Raw genomic sequence first — 26,354 nt, 5'->3', positions numbered from 1 at the left:
ATTATACCTATTAACCCCTATTCTGCCCCCCTATACCGTCGCCACCTATAATAAAGTTATTAACCCCTATCCTGCGGATCCCGGACCTCGCAGCAACTAAATAAATAGTTTAACCCCTAAACCGCCGCTCCCGGACCCCGCCGCAACCTATATTAAACTTATTAACCCCTAATCTGCCCCCCCTACACCGTCGCCACCTATAATACATTTATTAACCCCTATCCTGCCCCCCCTACACCGCCGCCACTGTAATAAAATTATTAACCCCTAAACCTAAGTCTAACACTAACCCTAACACCCCCCCTAACTTAAATATTAATTAAAGTGAATGTCAATTTTTCCGTTTTGTGTAATCTAGTTTTGTAGTCATTACTGAGATTAAGCATACCGCCGCAATAAATTTCTAATAAAATGTGTATTTTATTTTTTATTTTAAATATTGCATATCGCTCATTCGCTTACCCGCTCCTCCCACTCACTGCTTCCTACTTTTCATCCATATTACGTAAACAGCGGTCCCACCCGCTGTTTACGTATAGGCACTGCGCGCTCCCGTGTCTATTTTACATTGCGCATGCGTTAGTCTTGTTTACGCTGTATAGGAAATGAAAGGAATCCATAGAAGAATGTAACGCTAGCCGTGTTTATTAGTATTGCGCATGCGCGAAATGTGCACGAGCTTACAGTAGATTAGCTCGGCACCAAAGACGAACGCATATTACGTAATGAGAAGAGGGTGGGTCCCCCCGTGGTTAGAGCCGTTATTGGCTATTAAGAAATCAATCAAAAAGATGAGCAAAAGAGCACGAATGCCGGGCGGAGGACGGTTTAGCCGCAAATTGATATAAATTTATGAAAATAAAGGTATACATTTAGAAAATTTAAATTTGATGAATGAAACTCAGGTTTTTTTTTTATATTTGATAGACTGCTGTTTAGAACGAAGGCTGAGTTTACATTCACTTTAAATAAATCTAAATAATATTTCTCTTATTAACTAAATTAATCCTATTTAAAACTAAATACTTACCTTTAAAATAAACCCTAATATAACTACAATATAAATAATAATTATATTGTAGCTATCTTAGGATTTATTTTTATTTTACAGGCATCTATCAATTTATTTTAACTAGGTACAATAGCTATTAAATAGTTATTAACTATTTAATAGCTACCTAGCTAAAATAAAGAGAAATTTACCTGTAAAATAAAAACTAACCTAAGTTACAATTACACCCAACACTACACTATACTTTAATAAATTATTCCTATTTAAAACTAAATACTTACCTGTAAAATAAACCCTAAGATAGCTACAATATAATTAATAATTACATTGTAGCTATTTTAGGATTTATATTTATTTTACAGGTAACTTTGTATTTATTTTAGCTAGTTAGAATAGTTATTAAATAGTTATTAACTATTTAATAACTACCTAGCTAAAAGAAATACAAAATTACCTGCAAAATAAATCCTAACCTTAGTTACAATTAAACCTAACACTACACTATCATTAAATTAATTAAATAAATTAGCTACAAATAAGTACAATTAAATACAATTAAATAAAGTAACTAAAGTACAAAAAATAAAAAAAGCTAAGTTACAAAAAATAAAAAAAATAAGTTACAAACATTTAAAAATATTACAACAATTTTAAGCTACTTACACCTAATCTAAGCCCCCTAATAAAATAACAAAGCCCCCCAAAATAAAAAAATGCCCTACCCTATTCTAAATTAAAAGTTACCAGCTCTTTTACCTTACCCGCCCTTAAAAGGGCCTTTTGCGGGGCATGCCTTAAAGAATTCTACTCTTTTGCCTGTAAAATAAAAATACAACCCCCCCAACATTAAAACCCACCACCCACATACCCCTAATCTAACCCAAACCCCCCTTAAATAAACCTAACACTAACCCCCTGAAGATCATCCTACCTGATTGGAACAGCCAATAGAATGCGAGCTCAATCTGATTGGCTGATTGGATCAGCCAATCAGATTTTTCCTACCTTAATTCCGATTGGCTGATAGAATCCTATCAGCCAATCGGAATTGAAGGGACGCCATCTTGGATGACGTCCCTTAAAGGAACCTTCATTCAGTCGTCGGCCGTCGGGGGAGAAGGATGTTCCGCGTCGGCGGGATGAAGATGGATCCAGAAGAAAGAAGATTGAAGATGCCGCTTGGAAGATGACATCGCCCGGTTGGAACACCTCTTCAGCGCCGCCTGGATGATGACTTCAATCGTTTGGAAGACTTCTTCATCGCCCCTTGGATGATAACTTCTGCCGCTCCGGATCTCCTCTTCGGTTCCATTGGTGGTCGGCTGGCTGAAGACGACTCAAGGTAGGATGATCTTCAGGGGGGTAGTGTTAGGTTTATTTAAGGGGGGTTTGGGTTAGATTAGGGGTATGTGGGTGGTGGGTTTTAATGTTGGGGGGGGTTGTATTTTTATTTTACAGGCAAAAGAGCAGAATTCTTTGGGGCATGCCCCGCAAAAGGCCCTTTTAAGGGCTGGTAAGGTAAAAGAGCTGGTAACTTTTTAATTTAGAATAGGGTAGGGCATTTTTTTTATTTTGGGGGACTTTGTTATTTTATTAGGGGGCTTAGATTAGGTGTAAGTAGCTTAAAATTGTTGTAATATTTTTTAACATGTTTGTAACTTATTTTTTTTATTTTTTGTACTTTAGTTAGTTTATTTAATTGTATTTAATTGTAGTTATTTGTAGCTAATTTATTTAATTAATTTAATGATAGTGTAGTGTTAGGTTTAATTGTAACTTAGGTTAGGATTAATTTTACAGGTAATTTTGTATTTCTTTTAGCTAGGTAGTTATTAAATAGTTAATAACTATTTAATAACTATTCTAACTAGCTAAAATAAATACAAAGTTACCTGTAAAATAAATATAAATCCTAAAATAGCTACAATGTAATTATTAATTACATTGTAGCTATCTTAGGGTTTATTTTAAAGGTAAGTATTTAGTTTTAAATAGGATTAATTAAGTTAATAAGAGAAATATTATTTAGATTTATTTAATTAATGCTTAATCTCAGTAATGACTACAAAACTAGATTACACAAAACGGAAAAATTGACATTCACTTTAATTAATATTTAAGTTAGGGGGGTGTTAGGGTTAGTGTTAGACTTAGGTTTAGGGGTTAATAATTTTATTACAGTGGCGGTGGTGTAGGGGGGGGCAGGATAGGGGTTAATAAATTTATTATAGGTGGCGACGGTGTAGGGGGGGCAGATTAGGGGTTAATAAGTTTAATATAGGTTGCGGCGGGGTCCGGGAGCGGCGGTTTAGGGGTTAAACTATTTAGTTGCGGCGAGGTCCGGGATCCGCAGGATAGGGGTTAATAACTTTATTATAGGTGGCGGCAGTATAGGGGGGGCAGGATAGGGGTTACTAGGTATAATGTAGGTGGCGGCGGTGTCTAGGAGTGGCGGTTTAGGGGTTAATAACTTTATTGAGTTGCGGGGGGCTCCGGGGGTGCCGGTATAGGGGGTAGAACAGTATGTTATAGTGTGGGTGCTTAGTGACAGGGGTATCAATAAAGCTGTCAAAAACCAAAGAGCCGCGAGATCGGATGAGTGATAACTCTCACAGTCCGCTGCTCATCGCCCCATACTTGGTGCGCTGCTTTTTGACAGCTTTTTTGATAACTTAGGCGAAATTTTGAAGGTCCGCGGCGGCGATGGTAGGCAAGCTTAGGCGGGCGTATTGAACCTGCGAAGGCAGGTAAAGTAGACGATAACTAACCCCCATAGTTTCAGGATTTCATATAGTTTATCATTCATATTTATAGGTACCTTTTTCATTTCAAATTTTAGAATAAAAATAATTCTTGATCATACGATTTCATTATTTATGTTGTGATTTCCTAATTTATAAAGTGTAAATTTTCTTCTGTCCCTTTATTCCTATTGGGTTTAGCCAAAAGTAAATTAACTATATAATTTGACAAAAGTCTATAAATCAGCCATAGCATTCAGCAAAAATCATTGTAAAGATAGAATTAAGGACGCTGACATTCAGTTATGGATTCCTTGTGATTTGAGCTAAAATAATCCACCTTCGGATGTGATAATGCAGCTAGTGCAAAAAGGGATTCTGAGTAATATGTGAACATCCAAAGGCCTAGATTACAAGTTTTGCATTAGGTGAAAAAGCAGCGTTAACAGGTGCTAACGCTGCTTTTTTACGCCCGCTGGTATTACGAGTCTTGAAGGTATAGGGTCACCGCACACTTTTTTGGACTTACCGCAAAACGACTTACGTAAACTTCGTAAAGTCTATTTTCTATGCAACTTTTCATACCGCTAGTATTACGAGTCTGTCCTGGGAGGCCAAAAAGTGAGCGGTACACCCTAAACCGTCAAGATTTCTACCGCATTTGAAAGTCAGTAGTTATGAGTTTTATGGTACAACACGGTAGCATAAAACTCATAACTAAAGTGCTAAAAAGTACACTAACACCCATAAACTACCTATTAACCCCTAAATAGAGGCCCTCCCACATCGCAAATACTAAAATAAATTTTTAAACCCCTAATTAGGGATAGGCGAATGTGTTTATATCCGAATTCGAATGTTAGAACGAATGTTATTGTAGAAATTCGATTTACATAATAGAATGTTGATAAGAACGAATATTCTTAAAAATTTGATTTTCGAATGTTATTTACAGTTTTCGAATGTCACATTCAAATTCGAATGTTACATTTGAATATCACATTCGAATATTACATTTATAAAACACAATTGTAGACTAGAAACACTATTTCGAATGTCACATTCGAATCGAATATCACATTTGAATCGAATGTCACATTCGAATTCGAATATTACATTTATAAAACACAATATTAGACTAGAAATACTATTTCAAATTCGAATGTCACATTCGAATCCAATATCACATTCAAATCGAATATCACATTTAAAACACAGTATTAGACTAGAAATACTATTTAAAATTCGATTGTGACATTCGAATGTAGCATTCAAATTTGAATATTACATTTATTAAACACAGTTGTGGACTAGAAATACTATTTCAAATTCGAATGTCACATTCAAATTTGAATATTACATTTTGAAATTGAATGAATACATAGCTAAACATTCTATTATTCTATTTTTATTGAAAAATTTGAAAAAAGAAAATTCGAAAATAGAATGTTAGAATGTTATATAAACATTCGAAATTCAATTTGAATGAACGAATGTATCAAAATTAATTTTAAATTTCAAATTTTTAGAAACATTCGCCCATCCCTACCCCTAATCTTCCGCTCCGGACATCGCCGCCACCTACATTATATTTATTAACCCCTAATCTGCCGCTCCGGACACTGCCGCCACCTACATTATATTTATTAAACCCTAATCTGCCGCCCCCAATGTCGCCGCAACCTACCTACACTTATTAACGCCTAATCTGCCGCCCCCGACATCGCCGCCACTATAATAAACATATTAACCCCTAAACTGTCGCACTCCTGCCTCGCAAACATTAGTTAAATATTATTAACCCCTAATCTGCCGTTCCTAACATCGCCGCCACCTACCTACATTTATTAACCCCTAATCTGCGGCCCCCAACGTTTCCTCCACTATATTAAATGTATTAACCCCTAAACCTAAGTCTAACCCTAACACCTCCTAACTTAAATATAATTTAAATAAATCTAAATAAATATTCCTATCATTAACTAAATAATTGCTATTTAAAACTAAATACTTACCTGTAAAATAAACCCTAAGATAGCTACAATATAACTAATAGTTACATTGTATCTAGTTTAGGGTTTATTTTTATTTTACAGGCAAGTTTGTATTTATTTTAACTAGGTAGAATAAATTAACTAAATTAAATACAGGTGGCCCTCGGTTTACGCCGGTTCAATTTGCGCCGTTTCAGAATAACAACCTTTTTTCAGTCATGGGACTGCTATTAAAATGCATTAAAAATCAGTGCACTAATTAAAATAGCCAGTAGGTGGAGCTGTCTGCTTGTGTTTTAGCAAAGTTAAGCTAGTTTAACAGCCTGAAATTGATCTGTGTACACAGATCAGACAAGACCTATCGAGCAAGATCTTGCAGCCACTTCCCTATTATCTTCCTGTCCAGCAGCTTCAAGTGAATGTGCCTAACTTCCTATTAATCACTGGAGATTGAAATGCATAGAATAGGTGCAGACCCAATATTATCTAACATGCTAACAATGCAGAGAACTGATTGCAGAAAAATGCAAGTAAAAAATGTTTTTGTTCATTAAACTTAGTTTGATGATGATGCAATCTGTTGTGTAATTATTTTATTAGGTGAAGTTTAGCAAATGTTTTTGTTCATTAAACTTAGTTTGATGATGATACAATCTATATTAGGTTTATAATGCTGTTTAGAATTTAAAGTCTTCATTTCGAACCTTTAAAAATAATGTATTAGGTGTTATTTATGACAATTTTGAGAGGGGCATGGAACTGAACTCCCTCACTTCCCATTGACTTACATTATAAACTGGGTTTCAATTTACAACGGTTTTGATTTACAACCATTCCTCCTGGAACCTAACCCCGGCATAAACTGAGGGCTACCTGTACTATTAAATAAATTAAATTAAATTAGCTAAAGTACAAAAAAACAAACACTAAATTACAGAAAATAAAAAAAATATTACAGATATTTAAACTAATTACACCTAATCTAATAGCCCTATCAAAATAAAAACATGTCCCCCCAAAATAAAAAAAAACCCTAGCCTAAACTAAACTATCAATAGCCCTTAAAAGGGCCTTTTGCGGGGCATTGCCCCAAAGTAATCAGCTCTTTTACCTGGAAAAAAATACAAACAACCCCCCAACAGTAAAACCCACCACCCACACAACCAACCCCCCAAATAAAATACTAACTAAAAAAAACCTAAGCTCCCCATTGCCCTGAAAAGGGTATTTGGATGGACATTGCCCTTAAAAGGGCAGTTAGCTCTTTTGCCGCCCAAACCCTAACCTAAAAAAAAATCCACCCAATAAACCCTTAAAAAAACCTAACACTAACCCCCTGAAGATCGACTTACCGGGAGACGTCTTCATCCAAGCTGGGCCGAGGTCCTCAACAAAGCCGGGAGAAGTCTTCATCCAAGCCGGGCAAAGTGGTCCTCCAGACGGGCAGAAGTCTTCATCCAGACGGCATCTTCTATCTTCATCCAGACGGCAGCTTCTATCTTCATCCATCCGATGCAGTGCGGATCCATCTTCAAGACATCTGATGCGGAGCATGCTCTTCTTCTGATGACTAAAGCTGAATGAAGGTACCTTTAAGTGACGTCATCCAAGATGGCGTCCCTTAGATTCCGATTGGCTGATAGAATTCTATCAGCCAATCGGAATTAAGGTAGAAAAAATCCTGTTCCAATCAACCAATAGAATGCGAGCTCAATCCTAATGGGTGATTGGATCAGCCAATAGGATTGAACTTTAATCCTATTGGCTGATTGCATCAGCCTATAGGATTTTTTCTACCTTAATTTTTGTACTTTAGCTAATTTAATTTATTTAATAGTATTTAATTTAGTTAGTTTATTTAATTGTAGTGTAGTGTTAGGTGTTAGTGTAACTTAGGTTAGGTTTTATTTTACAGGTACTGTATTTATTTTAGCTAGGTAGTTATTAAATACTTAATAACAATTTAATAACTATTCTACCTAGTTCAAATAAATACAAACTTGCCTGTAAAATAAAAATAAACCCTAAGCTAGATACAATGTAACTATTAGTTATTTTACAGGTAAGTATTTAGTTTTAAATAGGAATTATTTAGTTAATGATAGGAATATTTATTTAGATTTATTTAAATTATATTTAAGTTAGGGGGTGTTAGGGTTAGGGTTAGACTTAATAAATTTAATATAGTGGCGGTGATGTTGGGGGCGGCAGATTAGGGGTTAATAAATGTAGGTATGTGGCGGTGATGTTAGGGACAGCAGATTAGGGGTTAATAATATTTAACTAATGTTTGCGAGGCGGGAGTGCGGCGGTTTAGGAGTTAATATGTTTATTATAGTGGCGGCGATTAGGGGTTAATAAATGTAGGTAGGGGGTGGCAGATTAGGGGTTAATAAATATAATGTAGGTGTCGGCAATGTTAAGGGCAGCAGATTAGGGGTTCATAAGTATAATGTAGGTGGCGGCAGTGTCCAGAGTGGAAGATTAGGGGTTAATAAATATAATGTAGGTGTCGGGGGCAGCATATTAGGGGTTAATATGTCTAAGATAAGGGGTGTTTAGACTCGGGGTTCATGTTAGGGTTCATGTTAGGGTGTTAGGTGTAAACATAAATTTTATTTCCATATAGGAATCAATGGGGCTGCGTTACTGAGCTAAACGCTGCTTTTTTGCAGGTGTTAGACTTTTTTTCAGCTATCTCTCCCCGTTGATTCCTATGGGGAAATCGTGCACGAGCACGTTACACCAGCTCACCGCTCACTTAAGCAGTGCTGGTATTGAAGTGAGATTTGGAGCAAAATTTTGCTCTACGTTCACTTTTTGACTTTTAACGTCGGGTTTCTGAAAACTCGTAATACCAGCGCTGCAGGATAGTGAGCGGTGAGAATAACGTGCAAGTTAATACCTCACCCCTGTTACCGCAAAACTCGTAATCTAGGCGAATATTTGTAATTTTCCAACAGACATTTTAATAGTTATTATCCTAAAGCCAGACATTAGAGGCTTCAGGATAAACACGGCCATAAGCAATTGCTTATAAGTAATATAGATAATGGAGAAACTGACAGTGTAGCTTTAATGATATTAAAGTTTTATCAGTACATTAAACTAGAGATAGTCAGCTGGTGGCTGAGGGTATATGTGGCCCTCTGCACTCGTTTTTGAGGCCCCAAGGAAAAATCTGAAAAGTGTTACATAGTTGTTGGGAAATTATTATTATCAGTGCATTTTAATAGCAATACATTTATTTGCATTCCTTAATTAAGGCTTCTAAAACATTGATTTGCTGCCCCCATGTGTTAGGAAGTTGTTTATCACTACTTTAAAAAACCTTTCTGTTTTTGATTTGCTTTATAACTTTTTACATCTTACTATGTTCTTTCCTGACATACAGTATATATTTCATTTTCATTAAGGAAAACCACAGAACTCAACAACGAATAATGTGCCACTCGACATCACCACCAAAAATGAAGGTACTTTAAGATACTTTTATTTGCAATGTTACAGCCGGACAATGCATTATGTATTATTTTCATTGTGTAAACATATGTACTACACCAGCATATCTGACATTCAGTCACATGCTAACATAAGCCTTCCATGCTGGTATTTATTAAAGCCTGCTAATTGCACCTGTCAGTATTACTCCAGTTAGGTAATACGGTAAGACATATAAAACTGTAAAGGGCTACTCTCTGAGTAGACTGGGGAAACACACAATGTCGTTAGCAGCACTCTCAGAACTGGGGGCATCTCCCACAGCATGTGAAAACTGGGTGCACTGCCAGCGACACAGGAAGCTATCTCTATAAGCAAAACCTCACTAGAGTTTTACCGCAAATATACAAAAAACAAAAGAACCAGAAACTAGCTGGCACTTGCTCATATACAAGAAGCTGCCAATGCTAAAAACTTACAATGGAGCATTAGTTACAGCTATTGGCAGGGCAGTTTCTAGGGTGAAATTCCAAAGCGTGCTCACCCCATAAATTCCACAGTGCAACATTCTTCCTCCTGGATCTTTGACGTCTCACTATCATTTTAAACCATGCACCCATCAGCATCCACGTGTAAGTATACAGACACCCACATGCGCACACACATATATAGAGGTACCCATAGACATCCATGCGCACACTTACAGTCACCTATTGACACCCAAATGCACATACCCATATATTTAAACATGCATATACACACAGACACCCATATACATCTGCATGGCATGCAGACATGCACAATCACCCATAGGCATCCACATACACACACACACACACACATGCAAGCACCCAAATACACACACATACAAGCACCTACAGACACCCATATACACGCACACAGCAACAACAACACACACAAGCATCCATAGACATCCAAATGCATACACAAAGGCACACATACAGGCAGCCACATATGCACCAATAGATACCCCCATGCACACATACAGGCATCTACAGACAACCACCTGTACCCATAGACATCCACATGTACACACACATGCAGACACTGACAGGCATTTACTTTCACACATACAGGTACTTACAGACACACATGGGCATCCATAGACTTAAAAATTACAATTGGACAAAATAGTAACTCTGCTAGTTGTACACACAATTCCTAAAGTAGTCACCCAAACAAACTGTGATCCTCTCACACATGACCTTTAAAATAGTATGCAAAGCTCAAAAAATGACTGGTGCTCCAAAGGAGCCTAGGGATCATCTCCAACAACAATGTAATATAATCAATATCAGTTTATCAATTATCACACAAATACTAAAATGGTTGTGGCCACAATCCTAAATATAAATCTCAAAGATAAAACCTTAAAAAATTAAAGGTACATTACTTTTACTGGATTCAGTAAATACCAATCATGTAGAGTCTTTAACACAAGAAAACTCAGTCTTTTAAAAAGTATAACAAGTTCCACTTCTCAGCTCTTAAGCTTACCATAAAATATCTCAGTTAAATGAGCAACTATCCCCCTCAGTACTCTGTAAACAGCATTATACCCAATGTCTATGGATATATCTAACTGGACTTCTCTCGTATTCCAAATGTGAAAGGATGGCATCCGTATTAAGGATTTTATTCCTTAGGCCTTCATTCCCATGTTAGAAATCTACCCTTTAAATAAAAAGAAAGACAGACACCGGAATTAGCATTTGAAAAGGTAACGGTTTTATAAAATTAAGCCAAATTCATTGCCTTTTATGGCAGAATTATGAGCAACCCTTGTTAATTGACAAATCAATAATTAATAAACCAATTAAATACCACATCAAGATACAATGTACTAGCATTAATAAGTAATTCTGCGGCCTTAAGTGACCAAGAAGCATTACCATGCGCTACTCAGGAGCATCTTTGACAAATGGCAGGAGAGTCAATCTGTAGGCTAGGAGGACCACTTGAGTTTGACTGACAGACCAAGACTCCAGGTTCCCATACCCCCTGACCCCCCCAGCATTACCTAACCCACGTGCCAGGCCTCAATTTTGCCCCCACCGAAAAAAGATAGAGGGCCCTCTTTCTCAGCCACTTCAACCCCCTACCGTGACTCTTACGTGCACACAGCTCTGGACCATTCTCTTAATATCCTCCAGAAAAATATTGTTACCCTTCTCTGATAGGTGTACCCCATCTTTTCAGTATAGATGCTCCTTCTTTGCCTGGATCAGTGGATGCTCTAGGACCTGTCCTCCTACCTCCCTCATCACCTTGCTGCCTGCTGTTGCGAATCATGTCCACTTGACATCGCTAAATGCAGACAGCATGCGCTGTCTGCATTTATTATTGCACAATCATTTCTGGTGAAAGGCTTGTGCAATGCCGCCTCCTGCTCACTGGCGACCAATTGGCCGCTAGCAGGGGCTGTCAATTATCCTTATCTTATCGTATCATCTTTTTCAGGGATGTCCCTGCATTTTCCAGCAGGACAACGCCAAACCACACTCTGCCTGGATTACAAGCGCATGTTTGCCTAAGCAGAGAGTGTGGGTGCTAGCATGGCCTGCCTGCAGTCCTGACCTGTCTCCGAATGAGAATTTGTGGCGCATTATGAAGCGCAAAATAAGGCAAAGAAGGCCCTGTAAAGTTGCGCAGCTGAAGATATGTATAATGGATGAATGGGGGAAAATTCTGCTTGCAAGTGTTATTAAAAGAAAAGGCAATGTGACACAGTGGTAAACATTAAACTGTCCCAACTTTTTTGTAGTGTGTTGCAGTCATTAGAATTGAAATGAGTGTATATCTTCAAAAATACTTTAAATTCACAAAGTAAAACATCAAATAATGTGTTAATAACATGTTTTCAATATAGTACAGGGTGAACTGAATTTTCAAACTACTCTTTTTGTTTGTTTTTTTTGCATTTTCCATACTGTCCCAACTGTTTCAGAATTGGGGTTGTATATACAGTATGTAATATATATATATATATATATATATATATATATATATATATATCACATATGAAGGCACTCACAGGTCTTGTATAATTCACAAGTTTTTTTCTTTATTTATACAACATTCATCACATTACAGTCAAGTCGACGTTTTGACTATTCCATATAGCCTTTATCAAGACCATCTTATTCTCAGCGTTCTAAGCCTGTGTGATACACTTGTAGATTATACAAGACCTGTGAGTGCCCTCATATGTGCTAAGTTGTCTGGATATTCTCGAGGAGACACCTGGGCTATATATAGAAAAAAATGAAATGCTCTCATATAAATGCTTTCATATATGAACTACGTTTATTGGTTTATTACAAGGGAGGTGCAATAGTTACACTCTATTTATTTTTATGTGCACCCATTTTCTTGTGATCTTTCTGTATAACTGTCATAATAAACAGAGTTTGAAATAATTAAAAAAATATTCTATCATAATAATTGGAAATAATAGATAGTTTGATGTTCCCATTTGTATCTTTCTTGTTCTGCCACTTTGCTTGACATATGATTTCTTTCTTGTAGACTATATATGGATCTTTTCCACGACATTAGTAGATCCGTCCTCTTCAGATCCATTCACAGTTTCCTATTATCCAGGTATGACATTTTATATTTACTTAAAACATGTAACAAGTTTTTTTTAATAACAGTGTCACAAATATCTCATTAATCGCAATCTTTAAATGGACAGTCAAGTCCAAAATAAATGTTTATTATTCAAATAGAGCAAGTAACTTTTATCACCAATTTTGCTTTGTTCTCTTGGTATTCTTAGTTGAAAGCTTAACCTAGGAGGCTCATATGCTAATTTCTTAGACGTTGAAGACCGCCTCTAATCTGAATGCATTTTGACAGTTTTTCGCCACTAGAAGGTGAAAAAAAAACATGTATTATTATAACTGTGTTGGTAATGCAAACCTGGGGAATCTATACTATAATCGCATTTGTAATGCTTCTGTCGCCAGTTGCGCACGCATCCTCAAGGGAATGTTGGCTGCGTGCGTAGCCAAAAGAATCCACCTGGATGCAGCAATGCTGCATCCCTGTGGATTCCGAATATGGCAGGGTGGTGAAAGAATCAACTGCCATTTTCCGAAAATGGCAGGGTGGTGAAAAAATCCACCACCATTTTCGGAATCCACCTGGATGCAGCGTAGGCAAACAAAACCTTAAAAAAAAAATGCAACCGCCCGCACGAAACAATGAAAAACATGTAACCGCCAACAAGAAATAAAAAAAAAATAACCGCCCGCACGAAGTATAACCAAAAAACTAACCTCCCACACAAAGTATTACCAAACACCGAAACCGCCAACATCGCAAAATAATAAAGTAATTAACCCCTAATCCGTAAATAACATAATTAAAATATTAACCCCTAAATCGCCAACCCCCCACATCACAATAAACCTAATTAACCTATTAACCCCTAAACCGCCAACCCCCCACATCACAATAAACCTAATTAACCTATTAACTTCTAAAACGCCAACCCCCCACAATGCAAATAACTAACAAGTAGATTATGAGTTGTGCATTTGTGTTTTAATGCTGAAAAAATTATAATTTCAGCATTAAAACAGCAACGCAGCCATTAGTATAGCTGTACCGCAAGCCTTTTAGCCTGTAAAGCAACGTCTGTCCCGCACTGGTAAAAATTACGTTTTTTCATGGGATTTCCATAGCGCTGCCATTACAAGTTTTGTGAGGCTAAAAAGCTTGTGTTACACCCTATAATGACAAGATCCGTACCGCCATCTGTGACCAGTAGTTATGAGTTTTACGCAACAAAACTGTTACATAAAACTCATAACTAAAGTGTTACAAAGTACACTAAAACCCATAAACTACACATTAACCCCTAAACCGAGGCCCTTCCACATTGCAAATACTATATTAAACTTATTAACCCCTATTCCGTCGCTCCCCAACATCATCACCACTATAATACAGTTATTAACCCCTAAACCGCTGCCCTCCCGCATCACAAACACTATTTAAATATTATTAACCTCTAATCTGCCGTCCGCCCACATCGCCCCCACTATACTGAAGTTATTAACCCCTACACCGCCGCAACTCTAATAAACCACAAGCCCCCACAACGAAATATACTAAATTAAACTATTAACCCCTAAACCAAAAGCCCCCCACATCACAATAAACTAGTTTAAACTAGTAACCCCTAAACTTAACGCCCCCTAACTTTATATTAAATTACAATTTCCCTATCTTAAATTAAATTAAAACTTACCTGTCAAATTAATAAAACTAAGTTTAAACTAACAAATAAACTAATATAACTATTAAACAAAATTAAACTAACTACCAATTAAAGAAAACTAAAATACACATCAAAAAAATCTAATTACAAAAAATAAAAAAATACTAAATTACGAAAAATAACAAACGAAATTATCCAAAATAAAAAGAATTACATCTAATCTAATAGCCCTATAAAAAAGTCCACCCAAAATAAAAAAAAAACCCTAGTCTACAATAAACTATCAATAGCCCTTAAAAGGGCCTTTTGTAAAGGCATTGCCCTAAGTTTAACAGCTCTTTTACCTTTAAAAAAAATACAAACCCCCCAACAGTAAAACCCACCACCCAACCAACCCCACAAAAAAAAAACCTAACTCTAACAAAAACCTAAGCTACCCATTGCTCTGAAAAGGGCATTTGTTTGGGCATTGCCGTTAAAAGGGCATTTAGCTCCTTTGCATTGCCCTGAAAAGGCCATTTAGCTCTTTTAAGAAAAGCTCAAACCCTAAACTAAAAAAAAACAAAACACCCAAAAAAGTTTAAAAAATCCTTACACTAACCCCGAAGATCCACTTACAGTTTCTGAAGTCTGGACATCCAGGCGGCGAGAAGTTTTCATCCATCCAGGCAGCATCTTCTATGTTCATCCAGGCGGCATCTTCTATCTTCATCCCGGCAGTGTCTTATATCTTCATCCCGGCGGTGTGGAGCGGGTACATCCTGAAGACATCTGGTTGCGGAGCATCCTCTTCATACGGTCGCCGCCGTATACTGAATCTTCAATGCAAGGGAGCCTTTTCAAAATGGCATCCCTTGATTTCCCATTGGCTGATTTGATTATTTCATACCAAATCATCAAATTGGATGAGAGCTACTGAAATTCTATTGGCTGATTTGAACAGCCAATAGAATTTCAGAAGCTCTCATCCTATTGGCTGTTTTGAACAGCCAATAGGATTTCAGTAGCTCTCATCCTATTGGCTGATTTGAATTTCCAAAATCAAATCAGCCAATAGGAATGCAAGGGATGCCATTTTGAAAAAGCTCCCTTGCATTTAAGATTCATTATACAGCGGCGACCGTATGAAGAGGATGCTCCTCGCCAGATGTCTTCAGAATGGACCCGCTCCGTGCGGCCAGGATGAAGATAGAAGATGCCGCCTGGATGAAGATGGAGCCGCCTGGATGAAGATGGAGCCGCCGGGATGAAGATGTAGCCGCCTGGATGAAGATGGAGCTGCCGGAATGAAGATGGAGCCACCGGGATGAAGATCCTTCAAGCGGGACTTCAGCAACTGTGAGTACCTAAAGAGGGGTTAGTGTTAGTTTTTTTTAAGGTTTTTTGGGTGGATTTTTGTTTTTAGATTAGGGGTTGGGCATTTCTTAAAAGAGCTAAATGCCCTTTTAAGGGCAAGAAATTAGCTAAATGCCCTTTAAGGGCAATGCCCATACAAATGCCCTTTTCAGGGCAATGGGTAGATTCAGTTTTTTTAGATAATTGTTTTAATTTTGTGAGTTGGGGGGGTTTTGTAATGTTAGGGGGTGTTTATTTTTATTTTTAGCAAAAGAGCTGTTAACTTTAGGGCAATGCCCTACAAAAGGCCCTATTAAGGGCTATTGGTAGTTTATTATAGATTAGGGTTCTTTTATTTTGGGGTGCTTTTTTTAAAAACAGGGTATTAGAATAGGATTTTTTTTTTAAATTTTGTATAATTCGGATGTTATTTTGTGTTATGTTTTTTTTTCTTTTTGGGGTGTTTTTTTTTTTAGATTAGGGTTTGGGCAATGCCCATACAAATGCCCTTTTCAGGGAAATGGGTAGCTTAGTTTTTTTTTTTAGAGTTATGTTTTTTATTTTGGGGGGTTGGTTGAGTGGTGGGTTTTACTGTTGGTGGGGTCTTTGTATATTTTTACAAGTAAAAGATCTGTTTAACTTAGGGCAATGCCCTACAAATGACCCTTTTAAGGACCTAGTTTATTATAGATTAGGGTTTTTTATTTTGGGATGTTTTTTGTTTTTTTTAAATAGAATAGGAATAATTTTAATGTTTTGGATAATTTTGTTTGTTATTTTTTGTAATGGTAGGTTTTTATTTTTGTAATGTTAGGTTTTAGTGTAAAGAAGTTTAGGTTTTATTTCACAGGTAAGTTTGTAGTTATTATAACTAGGTAGTTAGTAAATAGTTAATAACTTACCTAGTTAAAATAAATACAAACTTACCTGTGAAATAAAATCTAAGCTATCTACAATATAACTATTAGTTATATTGTAGCTAGCTTGGGTTTTATTTCACAGAAACATTTGTATTTAGTTTTAAATAGGTATAATTTAGTTAATAATTGTAACTTTAGTTTAGCTCTATTTTAATTATGTTAAATTTAGGGGGGGTTAGGTTTAGGTTTAGGGGTTAATATAGTTTTATTTGGGTTGTTGCGATGTTGGGGGGCTGGCGGTTTAGGAATTTATAGTTTTATTTAGTGGTAGTGATGTGGGAGGCCCGAGGTTTTGGGGTTAATAACTTGATTTAGTGGCAGCGATATTGGGGAGCGGCGGAATAGGGGTTAATAGATTTATTATAGTGTGGGCAATGCTGGAGTGCAGGGGAAAAGGGGTTAATAACTTTATTGGCGGCAATATCGGGAGCGGCAGATTAGAGGTTAATAGATTTATTTTGGTGACGGTGATGTAGGTGGCGGCAATGTTGGGGGCAGCAGATTAAGGGTGTTTAGACGTGGGGTTTATGTTAGGGTGTTAGGTAGAAACTTAATTTTTTTTTTCCCCCATAGACATCAATGGGGTTGCGTTACTGAGCTTTTCATTCCGCGATCACAGGTGTTCTAACACTTTCTCCCCATTGATGTCTATGGGGAAAGCGTGCACGAGCATGTCAAACAGCGCTTGTATTTTGTGCGGTATGGAGCTCACCGCAACCATAACGCACGCACAAGCTGGCTGTTTCAAATTTTGTAATGGCAGCACTATGGAGGGTAAAATAACGCAACTTTTTGTTGTGTTCGTTAAATACCCTCTAGCGTGCATTACTTGTAATCTAGCTGTAATTTAATTATTAAGCCCCTTAACCTAACACCCCCTAAATTAACCCCAATACTAAGTTACACTTAAATAAATCCTAACATTACATTACAAAAAAAAATAATCTAAAATTAAAAAAAATAAAAAAAAATCTAAAATTAGAGAAGAAAATAAACAAAATTATCAAAAATTAAAAAAATTAAACCTAATCCCTATGGAAAAAAAGCTCCCCAAAATAAAAACACCCCCTAATCTAAACTAAACTATTAATAGCCCTTAAATGGGCCTTTTGTAGGGCATTGCCCTAAGTTAAACAGCTCTTTTACATTTAAAAAATATTATATCCTCCCTAACAGTAACCCCCCCCACCCACCAAACCCCTCAAAATAAAAACCTAACACTAAAAAACCTAAACTACCCATTGTCCCTAAAGGGGCATTTGTATGGGCATTGCTCTTAAAAGGGCATTCAGCTCTTTTACTGCCCTTAAAAGGGAAATGGATAGCTTAGGTTTTTTAAATGTTAGTTTTTTTTTTAATAGGGGGGGGGTATGTTGTGTTGGGGGGTTTTACTGTTAGGGGGTAATTGGTAATTTTTTTTTAAGTAAAAGAGCTGTTTAACTTAGGGCAATGCCATACAAAAGGCTCTTTTACGGGCTATTGGTTGTTTAGTATTAGATTAGGGGGTGTTTTTATTTTAGGGTTTATTTTTTTATTTTTATAGGGGTATTATTTAGGTTTAAAAAATTTATTTTGGATAGCTTTGCTTATTTTTTTTCTGTAATTTTTACTTTTTTAGCTTGGGGGTTTGTATTTTTTAAACATAGACTGCCCTCTGGGCAGGCTTATCACTTAGTAAGTAATAAATGGATTATCTATTTTTATATAAAAAAAAATTATGGTGTTGACTGTCCCTTTAAAAACAGACATATTGTTGGTTTTAAGTAAATTTTTTAACGTTGATGGAATACGACCCTGTAGGTAATGGTATTATAGTCCAGTGTGTTTTAAAAGTTGGAATATCAGAAGATACATATTAATACATTAATAAATAAGTGTTAGTTTGCATTAGTTTAATAATTCTCATTATTACCTATCCCATCCCTGTCTGTCACTACACTCTTCAGTAATGTAAATAATAATGTAGATTTTTATTCCTTCCTTCATTTGTTGTATTTACCCACTCATTAATTTATTATTATGTGTTGAAAATATCTCTTGCTTCTGCTACAGTTGTCTTTGTTTTGTAATTTACGTTTGCTGGGTCAAAGTCAATATATGGACAAAATTTTTTATAGAATAAGAGTGCTAAATAAGCTAATACCTCTTGGAGATTGAGAAGAATTTTTTTGTGTGACACAATATCTTTTAAAATAGAAAATAATTTTATTATTACTGCCATTTATTGACTGGTTTTTACATTCAATATTATATCCTAATTGTGTGTAAAGAAAATAAATGTTATACAACTACTTTTCTCATAAATATACTGATTGCTATCAAAAACAAATATATAGCTAGCTCATGCTATCAAAAACAAATATATAGCTAGCAAATAACTGATTGTTAGTGATGTCGCCAATAGTTCGCCGGCGAATAGTTCCCGGCGAACATAGCATGTTCGCGTTCGCCATGGCGGGCGAACATATGCGATGTTCGATCCGCCCCCTATTCGTCATCATTGAGTAAACTTTGACCCTGTACCTCACAGTCAGCAGGCACATTCCAGTCAATCAGCAGCAGACCCTCCCTCCCAGACCCTCCCACCTCCTGGACAGCATCCATTTTAGATTCATTCAGAAGCTGCATTCTTAGTGAGAGGAGGGACAGTGTAGCTGCTGCTGATTTAATAGGGAAATCGATAGCTAGGCTAGTGTATTCAGTGTCCACTACAGTCCTGAAGGACTCATCTGATCTCTGATGTAAGGACAGCACCCCAAAAAGCCCTTTTTAGGGCTAGAACATCAGTCTGCTTTTTTTTCCCTGTGTAATCTAATTGCAGTTGCCTGCCTGCCAGCGTGTGTGTCAGGCTCACAGCGTATACTGTGCCCACTTGCCCAGTGCCACCACTCATATCTGGTGTAACAGTAGTGTACATTAAAAAAAAACACTTTTTTGACTGTGAAATAATAGCAGACAGCTGCCAGTACCCAAGATGGCCGCCAAGGCAGATGGGGAGGGTTAGAGAGCTGTTTTTGGGGGGATCAGGGATGTTGGGGGCTAAGGGGGGATGCTACACCACAGCATATGTAAATATGCTTAAAAAAAAATAAAAAAAATTAAAAACCTTTTATTTTAGTACTGGCAGACTTTCTGCCAGTACTTAAGATGGCGGGGACAATTGTGGGGTGGGGGAGGGAAGGGAGCTGTTTGGGAGGGATCAGGGGGTCTGGTGTGTCAGGTGGGAGGCTGATCTCTACACTAAAGCTAAAATTAACCCTGCAAGCTCCCTACAAACTACCTAATTAACCCCTTCACTGCTAGCCATAATACATGTGTGATGCGCAGCAGCATTTAGCGGCCTTCTACTTACCAGAAAGCAACGCCAAAGTCATATATGTCTGCTATTTCTGAACAAAGGGGATTCCAGAGAAGCATTTACAACCATTTGTGCCATAATTGCACAAGCTGTTTGTAAATAATTTCAGCGAGAAACCTAAAATTGCGAAAAAATTTAAGTTTTTTTTAAATTTCATTGCATTTGGCGGTGAAATGGTGGCATTAAATATACCAAAATGGGCCTAGATCAATACTTTGGGTTGTCTACTACACTACACTTAAGCTAAAATTAACTCTACAAGCTCCCTACATGCTCCCTAATTAACCCCTTCACTGCTGGGCATAAAACACGTGTGGTGCGCAGTGGCATTTAGCAGCCTTCTAATTACCAAAAAGCAACGCCAAAGCCATATAAGTCTGCTATTTCTGAACAAAGGGGATCCCAGAGAAGCATTTACAACCATTTATGCCATAATTGCATAAGTTGTTTGTAAATAATTTCTGTGAGAAACCTAAAGTTTGTGAAAAAGTGAACAATTTTTTTTTATTTGATTGCATTTGGCGGTGAAATGGTGGCATGAAATATTCCAAAAAGGGCCTAGATCAATACTTTGGGATGTCTTCTAAAAAAATATATATACATGTCAAGGGATATTCAGGTATTCCTGACAGATATCAGGGTTCCAATGTAACTAGCGCTCATTTTGAAAAAAAGTGTTTTTTAAATAGCAAAGTGCTTCTTGTATTTATTTCCCTATAACTTGCAAAAAAAGCAAAGAACATGTTAACATTGGGTATTTCTAAACTCAGGACAAAATTTAGAAACTATTTAGCATGGTTGTTTTTTGGTGGTTGTAGATGTGTAACAGATTTTGGGGGTCAAAGTTAGAAAAAGTGTTTGTTTTTTTCCATTTTTTCCTCATATTTTATAATGTTAGGTGATTTATGCCCTTTATGGATTAAAACCAGACTCTGCATCAACTATGTAATTTTCCATGGGAGCTTTGCCATGGATCCCCCTCCAGCATGCCACAGTCCAGGTGTTAGTCCCCTTGAAACAACTTTTCCATCACTATTGTGGCCAGAAAGAGTCCCTGTGTGTTTTAAAATTCGCCTGCCTGTTGAAGTCTATGGCGGTTCGCCCGGTTCGCCCGTTCGCGAACATTTGCGGAAGTTCGCGTTCGCCGTTCGCGAACCCAAATTTTTATGTTCGCGACATCACTACTGATTGTTAATAAATACAATGATTGTAGTAGGTTGGCCAACCTTTTATTCTCTTTATGTATTTATACAAACTTCATAAGCAGTGCTTTTCCTTTTAAAGTTTAGAGACTAAAAATTAAAATGTCATTATAGTTCAGACATCAACTTCAAGCTAGAAAGCTAAAAAAGTAAGACAGGGGACAAATATAAAATAATGGTAAAATGCAATATTTGGGGCCGAATGGAGCTTGATGCCCCGTGTTTCTGGCGAACCTGCAGGCTTGCCAGAAACAGCAGTTATGAAGCAGCGGTCACAAAGACCGCTGCTCCATAACCCTGTCCGCCTGCTCTGAGCAGGTGGACAGACATCGCCGGAATTCAACCCGATTGAGTACGATCGGGTTGATTGACACCTCCCTGCTGGCGGCCGATCGGCCGCGAGTTTGCAGGGGGCGGCATTGCACTAGCAGCTCTTGTGATCGGATCAGGTCAGCCAGACTTTGTTAAATAGAGGCCTCTGTCTTAAGTGAGACATTCATAGAGAATTCATATAAAAGGTTAATCTTAAAAGTCCATGTTAAAAGTTTATCTTAAGAGTTCAAGTGGAGAAAAACATGTGTAATAATGATCTGGCTGCAGCCTTTCATATAGCAATAGCCGTTTTGCTGCTAAAAGCCTGTGTATACTGAGATACAATAAGCAGGTAAATTGATCTGACCTAGAACACTTGAATCACCCTGCTCAAGTGTAGCAGCTTTATCCACAGTCACATTTATATTTCTGGATCTTAAACTGAGAGTTCTTGTGGGTTTAATACTGGCCCCAGAAACAGCAGGCTGACTCTCTTTGCTGGGCTCATCTGCCTGCTGATTAACCCCAGCCTATCTTACCTTGCTGGCTTTGCTCAGTGAATCACAAGCAGCTGCCATTCTTTTTTACAGACACCTCTTCCAAAACAGGTATTCCACAGAAGAGCCGTAAAGCTTTTTTGGTAACTTTGGAGAACATATTCAGGTCCGTGGCATCGATGTTAGGCGATCTTAGGCGAGCGTATTGGTGCCGTCGAATGCAAGTAAGTTGACAGCTTGATAAGTAGATGCCATTGTGTCACAAAAAAAATTTCTTCTCAATCTTCAAGAGGTATTAGCTTATTTAGCGCTCTTATTCTATAAATCTTTTTGTCCATAAATACCCCCTCAGGAAGCATAGAGGTAGCTTCCATTAGATATAAGAGCCTATACCCTTTAGCGCAGAGACTATGGGTTATGGGTTAAAAATGGGCCATCATGTCCCTCAAACCCAACCTTTAATGCAGTAAATTGTACCTTAAAAAAGATTTATCTACTAAAAAGTGACAATAAGATTTCCCCTTGTATGAAGAAGCTACTATTCTGTGAGTACTGATTCATCCTTATATATACTGCTGGCCAAAGAAAATGTAAATCCAGTCCTTTAAAAAAATAATACAGAATTTCTAACACAACCTCATTTGGTTGAGAATGCCATACTTATTTTGTTCTTGGGAAGAAGCCCATACCATAAACTGCTGTATGTGAAATCTCCTTTCCTCAGGTTTCAATGGATGACCTCTCGTCCTTTGTACAGTTCTATTGATAAACAGCTTAGCTAATTATTGCTTATTTTGGCCCTGTATATATTTGTAATGTAATCATACTGTAAATATTTTTATAATGTAATCAGGGCTCAAAATTTCAGTTCGTAAGCTACTAACCATGCCAAAATGTTACTCGTCATTTCTTATCCTACAAACTACCTGCCAACACCACACCAACTACTCCACCCCTTCTTTGCATATGTTTAGCCATTGTGAAACACCTTTTTGTGCAGTCATTTTTAATATTTTTCATTTTATATCATAACAAATTAAATAATGCTACATACTGTAATAGATATATAAATAAGTGCATAGCAGTTAGCAACATCAACCTAGTAGTTCTGGGTAAGACAACAGCTGGATATAAATAAGACGTTGTTGAAGTGAGAGAGTGGTGGAAGAGAGAGCTGATAGTCATGGAAGGTCATAGCAGACCTGGAGATTTTCTTTTAATATTTATCATCTCTCCCTTCTATTTCTTAACTATCTTTCTCCACTCCCTCCTCTCTTCAATCTCTCTTTTTACCCTCTCCCTTATCTTTCAACATTCACTCACTAACTTTCATTCTCCACCATTAAATTTCCACTCGCCAATGGCTAGTAAAGAGTGAAAATTCTGAGCCCTGATGTAATCATACGCTACAGAGAAGCTTCTTTTCCAGTGTAAATAACTACAATATTTCCAGCTTTTCTTCATAACTCAAATATTGCATTCCCCGTATCATTTTTATCACCCATCTCTTCGCATATCCCATTTCTATCATGTCCTCCTTGACACTGGTGCCTAACATTACACTGCATATTCAAGGATAAAAAATATACATTCATTTTCCTTTTTAAAGTCAGTTTATTGCTCTCATTACATTAGCAAGTAAAATAATTATCTTTCTTTTATTAGTTTATTATATTATATTTTGTTATAATTTGCTAACTTTCATGTTCTTAACATTTGCAGAGAACAATGGAACCATCACACAAGATGTTGATTACACCACTATAAACATAATTCGCGTCACAATAGCTGCCGTTTTGTTTTTGTTTATAATTGCTGTTCTAATGGAATATTTCTGCTACAATAAGCGCAAAAAGAAACAGAAGTTTGAAGCAACTCAAGAGTTGTACCTTGAGGACCGTTATATTTACAGTTAAAAAAAAAACAAAAAAACTTTTTTTCTCTAAGGGAATTTTAATCGTCTGAGTTTGTCATATAAAATGTTTATCTATATGTAGTAAAAAAGAAACGTTGCAATATAATTTATTTTTTTTATTTATTTTTTACTTTGCTCCTTTTCTGTCATTTAATTCTGAAAACTGTTTTTTTTTCTAGTTCCTGTTAGAAGTGGAAGTAAAGTCTCCAAATTTCAGAATGCTCAATGCTGTACTCCAGTCATTGGTTGCACACTCTAGTAATTCATTTACAATAGTCTTTGCTAAGCTTGCAACTGATTTATGTAGAAAAGAGGCTGAGCATAAAAATAGAGAACTGCAAGCTCAGTCCTATATAAGCTTATTGGCCTCATGCCTATAAAGGGATACTAAATCTAAATTTCTTCTTTCATGATTCAGATAGAGCATGCAATTTGTTTTAAAATATTTTATTTAAATCTGACAGTGTAGATAAATTCACAAATAGCATCAAGCAATGCAGGGCAAACATTGGCACAACAATCAAATACAGAAAAAATAAAAAAAACAAAGAAAAATAAGAATAAAATAACAGTTTCCTTGTTTCAAAACACAATAAAGTCCTGCACAATAAATTAAATATCTACATTGTCAGGGTTTTTACATTATTCCCCTATACCTCTTTTCCCCTTCCTGATTCCAGCACCCGCTTTTATATCAATAATAAAAATTATTCAAACATCAATAAACACCATAATGACTGAGTACACCTTGCAATCTTCAAGGTGAGAGAAAAAAAAGAGGGAGAAAAAAGGGTAAAGGAGGGAAGTAATTTTTTTTCTACCAAATCCCTAGCAAAACCAATTCTGAGTTTCTGAATGGGTAAATCAACTGATCAATTTCGTTGGGGGAAAAGCTTTTAATAAAAAAAGACCATTTCTTAAAGAGCTTACAAATGTCCCGTTCATTATTCATATCTGTATTGAGTTGTTCCAAAATGCATTGTTTTTTTCAATAATTTTCTGAGATACTAGTATTGTTTGTTTCTTTCCACTTTCTAAAAATTAAATATCTAACCGCAAGGATAATCATATTGATATTTTTTTGTGTTGTTGGTTCTGAGTTTCTTCCCACCTAAAAATTACTTGAAACAAAGAAAAGTTCCTGATAGGTTATTTTTATTGTATTAGAGGTCCAATAAGCTACTTTTTGCCAGAGTTGACTAATTTTAGGACACTCCCAAATCATATGAAGCAAATTAGCCGAAGGATACGAACATTTGGGCATTTATTAAAGCTAGGATTGCTCCACCTAGCTCCTTTTTCTGGTGTATAATATGTCCTATAAAGCAATCTAAAATGGGAGTCTGTCCAAGTTGAGGACAGTGAAGTCTGTGAGACCAGTTGGATAGACTTCTGAACCAAGCACATGTAGAACCTCCAAGGGGATCAAATTTTTCCAGTTTTGAGATATATCTTGTAAGTTTAATTCACCCTATAGGAGGTACACAAGTGATACCCAGGGGATATAGATAAATGCCCATTTTTAGCCAGTAGCAGCCAATTTTGCCCCAGGACCAGCTCCAACCATGTTCAGCAATTAACTTAGAAACATAATGCCTGACTTGCAAATAAGCAAAAAAATCTTTGTTTGGGATTTGAAATTCTTAGCTAAGTGCAGAGAAAGTCTTAACTGCTCGAACCTCATAGTCCAAAATTTGGGAGACCCAGTTCAAACCAAGATTATTCGATCTTTGAAACAAGGCAGACTGTGTACCTTGTTAAAAAGCTGGGTTCCTCAAAATTGTTTGAAATTTGGAAATACTGGTATTGATCCCAAGTATTGAGCATAACTTCCACCAAGCTAAAATTGGTGTATAATACTGTTTTAATTTGCTTTACCTTCTTCAACATCATATTATTTTGACAGTGGAACACTGCAACCATTGAGAATGGATAGATCATGTTACTCCCAAGTTCGTTATTTGTAGAATAAGCCAAATTTAAAAACCAATCAATCACTATTTTAGCAAGGAACACTAGATTTTAAATACATAAATCAGGTAAAGCCAGGCCTGCAAATCTTTTTTGCAAAGAAAGTTTGAGTGAAATTCGTGTTTTCCTACTCTGCCATATAAATTGCCGAATTGCAACATTTAAATCCTGTATATCTTTCCCCTTCAGCAACACTGGTGTATTTTGAAGAACATATAAATGTTTTGGTAAGAGAACCATTTTAAATAATGCAATCCAACTAGACTAACACAGAAAGAATATTAAGGTTGTACCACATTTCAGGTTGAAGGGAGATGTGAATGCCTAGATATATGAACAAATTTGTTATTACTTTAAAGGGAATCTCTGCAGAGGAGTCACTATTTGTCCTTATCCAGAGGATTT

General features: G+C 36.6%; 1 protein-coding gene across 1 annotated transcript in view; it reads left to right on the top strand.

Moving 5' to 3' along the window:
- The window catches only part of LOC128638079 (uncharacterized), a 60,351-nt gene extending 36,267 nt beyond the window's left edge, over window positions 1-24,084 (top strand). The window contains exons 4-6 of the mRNA XM_053689943.1: window positions 9,164-9,223; window positions 12,738-12,812; window positions 23,786-24,084. Of these exons, the coding sequence (XP_053545918.1) occupies window positions 9,164-9,223; window positions 12,738-12,812; window positions 23,786-23,979 (329 nt within the window). The 3' untranslated portion in view covers window positions 23,980-24,084. The remainder of the gene's footprint in view (window positions 1-9,163; window positions 9,224-12,737; window positions 12,813-23,785) is intronic.
- The last annotated feature ends 2,270 nt before the right edge of the window (window positions 24,085-26,354 follow it).

The sequence above is a fragment of the Bombina bombina genome, chromosome 8 (assembly GCF_027579735.1).
Source record: "Bombina bombina isolate aBomBom1 chromosome 8, aBomBom1.pri, whole genome shotgun sequence".
Classification (NCBI taxonomy): Eukaryota; Metazoa; Chordata; class Amphibia; order Anura; family Bombinatoridae; genus Bombina; species Bombina bombina.
The sequence above is the reverse complement of the archived record's forward strand: the minus strand, read 5'-3'. Positions and strand labels throughout refer to the sequence as shown.